The sequence below is a fragment of the Babylonia areolata genome, chromosome 5 (assembly GCF_041734735.1).
Source record: "Babylonia areolata isolate BAREFJ2019XMU chromosome 5, ASM4173473v1, whole genome shotgun sequence".
Classification (NCBI taxonomy): Eukaryota; Metazoa; Mollusca; class Gastropoda; order Neogastropoda; family Buccinidae; genus Babylonia; species Babylonia areolata.
The window spans coordinates 23,462,246-23,467,245 of record NC_134880.1 but is presented as its reverse complement, the minus strand read 5'-3'; the positions used below and the strand labels follow the sequence as shown (position 1 = coordinate 23,467,245).

At 41.1% G+C, this 5,000-nt stretch overlaps 1 protein-coding gene across 2 annotated transcripts in view; it reads right to left on the bottom strand.

Annotated features, from left to right (window-relative positions):
- Positions 1-5,000, bottom strand: part of LOC143281995 (uncharacterized) — a 36,576-nt gene that overhangs the window by 1,447 nt on the left and 30,129 nt on the right. For both annotated transcript variants that reach the window (XM_076587379.1, XM_076587380.1), the window contains exons 10-14: positions 4,691-4,792; positions 3,960-4,103; positions 2,689-2,850; positions 2,376-2,513; positions 1-1,410 (exon numbers count right to left, since the gene is read on the bottom strand). The exon at positions 1-1,410 is cut by the window's left edge and continues 1,447 nt beyond it. In XM_076587379.1, coding sequence (XP_076443494.1) covers positions 1,330-1,410; positions 2,376-2,513; positions 2,689-2,850; positions 3,960-4,103; positions 4,691-4,792 — 627 coding nt within the window. In that variant the 3' untranslated portion in view covers positions 1-1,329. The remainder of the gene's footprint in view (positions 1,411-2,375; positions 2,514-2,688; positions 2,851-3,959; positions 4,104-4,690; positions 4,793-5,000) is intronic.

Here is a 5,000-nt window from a genome sequence, read left to right as displayed (position 1 = left end):
CATGCTTGCAACCATCTATACATACTATTATGCAGAACTGCATTCAGTAAATCTACAGTACCAAAAACCACATCCTTTTTCAACAGATTATTTTACGTGTATACTGTTCTCAATGAAGTATATAACTGTTATCACCACAATCAAAATGGGATAAAGCTTCTGGAAACAGTGTAACCTCAATACCTAATAACAAGTTCCTAAACATTTCTTCTTATTGCCAAAAGATAATCAATTCAATTCGAACTTGAAAATACTGTTGCCTAGATTACTATCAATTGTAGGTGTATATCCTCCCCCTTTACTGCAAGACAAATCTATTCAATTCCAAAACAAAAACCTATTTAACTAATGAATTCATCCCTGTTATTACTGCTACATAAGTCTGTTCAATCCGAAAATTCACAGGTAATAACTTCAAAGTATTCCTGTGCTTTTCTAAAATTTCACATTATAAGAAATAACACTATTTGTCCCGATCAAAATACTGCAAAATAATAATGGTATCAACACACAAGAAATAAATGCAAATATGAAGACTTTCAGAAACTCCAACTTGGACCTTCAAGTATTCTTCTTTACAAATTACATGCTGTTCTCTCCCCTGTATTGCTTACACTCATTATCACACTTTATCACCTATAATCATAAACACAGACACACACACACACACACATACACACACACTTCAAATATGACACCTTTCAGAAACGATCAGCTGTGGACCGAATGTTCATGTCTTACAATAAAACATCCTGATATCCCCTTACGCTGTTTTATATTACCATAATAACAATAGTTCCTATAATGATGATAATGAAAATACAGCATATTTGAAGACAAAGCGTAGCGCAAAAAAATCATACCCCTCATAAAGTCTCAAACTTGAAGACATGTTACCCCTTTTAATGCTTTTGGACCACACCGCTTTGGAGAGTGGCCCAAACCGAACACATGATTAACCGACAGATGTTGCATGACTGTTGCATCATTCTGACACCACAGCAATGTGGACAGCTGTGCTATGTCATAGCCTGGACGCTCCTGAAGCAACAAATCACAGCGTCCAGGATGCAACAATTCATACAATCTCACCGTCATTCATCACTGGAGCATTCCCATCCATCTCAAAGTCAGATTTAAAAACAAAACAACATAAAACGGTTCAATTCAACAAAGCTCAAGGCACATCACAGCGGATGTTCAAACAAGATCACCGTCGCCTTACAACTGTGCGCACATAACGTCATTCTAGCTGCTGCTTGAAACGTCCAGTGTGTCTCAACGTCCAGTGTATATCCACTGTCTGCAGTAACAGGGGGAACCAGGGCACTAGGACTGGGCCAGTCTGGCACCAGGCAGAGAAGGACGGATGCACCGTCCCATGCAGCAACCACGCCCCTTCAGCTTCACCTGGAGCAGAAGTCACAGTGCAGACATGATCCAATGATAATAATTCAATGATAATAATAATAATAATAATATATTCTTATATCGCACTACCACACAAGCAGAAGCAAACTCTAAGCGCTTTACAAATCCAATGCTTAAATAACCGAATAAACACATACAGTAAAACAGAAAAATAAAGACACAAAAAATTCGTAAAAGTAATAAAAACACACTGATTCTATAAAAGCACAGCTGACAAGACCGACAAGTATATACCCCTAGATGCAGCAACTCTTACACTCCATCACACATACACTAACTAAATCACATCAGAGAGGATATGGACAGATCAATACTGAGAGAAACAGACAGACTGACAGACAGAGGCAGACATTTCAGTTCCTCAGTGAGGTATCACTGCTTTTGGACAAATTTATAGCTGTGCTAGGTAGACGCTTTACAACAGCATAACCCAATGTACTAATCAGGCCCTGAGTGCATGCATATAATTTTGTGTACCTGTCAGAGTGGATTTCTTCTACGGAATTTTGCCAAAAGACAAAACATGCTACCTTGGGTTCTTTTTCAGTGCACCAATAGTGTGCTGCATTGGAGGCCTCGCTTTTTAAACGTGGGAAAAAGACTGAGACTGGGATTCGAACACAGACCCTTACAGACACAAGAAATTCACAGAGAGAGAGAGAGAGAGAGAGAGAGAGAGACGAAAAAATAAAAGCAGAAAAAACGGGCAAAGAGAAAAGAAAACAGCAACAGGCACTGGGGCAGCACTAATTCATGATTCTCCAAACCAGACAGAATGGACAGCTGCAGGTCTTGGAATTTCCCGTCAAGTGACATGTACAACCTGTACCATTACATCCCCCCTTTATAAAAATGGGAAAAAACAACCAAACGAATTAAAGTACACGCTACACAACTGTTTCCTGAAGACTGGTAACAGCTTCGCAGAAGAAGCGACACCTTACCTTTCCCTTGGCGATGTCGGACATCAGCTGCAGAACCTTCTTGGCGTCCACCTGTTCCGCACGCTGCTGGAATGATGTCATGGCGTGTGAGCACTCCATCATGGCGCACATGGGGTCATCAGGTTGACACATTTCGTACTGAAAACAAAGAACCAAAGAGATATCAGTGCACCAGTGTTCAAAGCCATATGATTTTGTACTGAAAACAAAGAGCCAAAGATCACTCCCATTTTACTCTGCAAATTACAGTGCTACCTTTTTTTAACACAACATCACTGCTATGTTTGGAGGACTCAGCTAAACAAAGATGTACCTGTTTGTAGACCTCGGTGCTGAAGCCGAGCTTGATGAGGATGTAGGCAATGTCCTCGTTGCCGCTGTCAATGCATTCAAAGAGGGCACTATTGAAGCGCCGCATTCCCCCGTGGTCCCTCAGCCGAATGGCTAAGGCCTCCACGTGCTTCTTGTCTCCGTCCTGAGGACACAGAGAGTGCTGGTCATGGAACAATATACACATTGACTGGTTGGCTGTATGCATATGCTTCTACACCCACTTGACTACCCCTGACGATGCTTGTCAGCAAAGGGCTGTCGTCTCACTGAGATGAGATTGAATTTACAGGCCAGAATGTTAGTCTTTCTTTACCTGGGCTTCTCCACCCCCACCCCTACCCCCTGCCCCCTGACCCCTGCCCTGACCCGTCTCCACCCTTGGGATTTGGTTACTATTGTTCATCAAAACCAATCAGAGGAATCTAAATCATACTCTGTTTGGTGTCACACACTGTACAAATAACACCACTTAAAAGCACTTCAAATTCGTACCACACTGGTATTTCACCAACTCAAGTTCGCCAGTCATGGTTACCGGTAAAGACTGTTACCACCTCTGCTGCCGATGTGTGCATTTTGTGATTTTTTTTTTAAGTGAGAAAGGAAATTAACGACTCAGAATTATGTGTTCTTCCGGTTTTTGTTCACCTTGCATTAAACGTGATGCTCTCTGTTCTGCTGGAGAGATGGCAGCGGAAATAGGACAGGAAGAATAGGAATCAGGAGAAAGATCTTAGTTTCACGAAGTGTTTTTGTTTTTTTAAGAAAACACACACACACACACACACACACACACACACACACACACTCACTCACGATGACTTGATGTACAAAAACAACAACAGAAGTTGTTTCATATTCAATGACCATCTTGAAATAATAATTCTAACTTTGACTTTGACTTGACTTTGACTTTCACACACACACACACACACACACACACACACACATAAGCATATGCTCACATACATAAACACACACAGTCAAGCAAGTCATATGTTCAGTACAGAAGCATAGACCATTTGCATGGACATGCCACAAAGAAACGTTATAATAATAATGATAATAATGATAACACTACACTGTACTTATATGGCCCAAACTCCCCACAGATGGGCTCTAAGCCCTTCACATAAAACAGTACATATACAACAGTCCATCATACAAACATAAGCACATAAGGACATTGAAGTGGGGAAAAAATAAAAACAAACGAACAAACAAAAAAACTGCCACAAAAAAAAAAATTACCCTGATGGCCTGCAGAAAGGAGACGTCGAAGTTGGTGGCGGACAGAAAGAGGTCCAGCTCCAGATCCCTCACTCTCTGCTGCATCTGCTCGTGAGCGTGCACTCCTATGGATTTCCGCACATAGTCTGTGGGCATCCAACCCTCCTGTAAAGACAGTATTCAACAGCTGTTGGCTGCTTCAGACTTCTTTGGAACGCAAAGCAGAATATCAAGCAAACAAATGAAAAAGAAAAAACTCGACTAATCTTGAAAACGAAATTCATGATCATGAATTAATTTTTTTTTTTAAATTTAAGTCTTTTACACAAACATGTTTTCCTATTTAAAAAAATAATAGATTTTAAAAAAAAAGAAGAAAAAGCCAGTGCGAAACACTCAATATGTACGCACATGCTAAAGAACAATCATACAGACTCATAAGCACATATACACATGTGTATGCACACAGTCGAGCACTAACGTACAGCTATTTTTCTTCCAAGTATTACGTAATCAAAACTGTTTAAATCACGGATCTGTATACAAGCAATTCTGACCGACGCTGTATTTTGTCTTAAACACACACACACACACACACACACACACACACACACACACGCACTCACTCTCTCTCTCTCTCTCTCTCTCTCTCTCTCTCTCTCTCAACTAACCAACAACTCAAAAAAATAAAACCAAAAACACGACGAACCCAAACAAACTAAACAAGAGACAACAGCAGGACAGTCACTCACCACGTCCTTGAAGTCTGTACAAGCCCCCTTGCTGATCAGATAGTCCGCTGTGTCGTCCGTGTACATGAACAGGTACGCGTAGTGAAGAGGGGTCTGGCCCATCTGGCAACACACAACATGGATTTTCGACCTGAGGGATTGTGTCTGGGCCATATAGTTTGAAGAATAAAGGTCCCATAGCCCATTACATCTATCGGGACAGTGATCTCATACTAACTGTGTCTGGGGCTTGGCACAGGAATGGGAAACCGATCCTCTCTCGCCGTTTTCGCCTTGGTCAGAATAAAGATCCAGTAGCCTTTTACTTCTA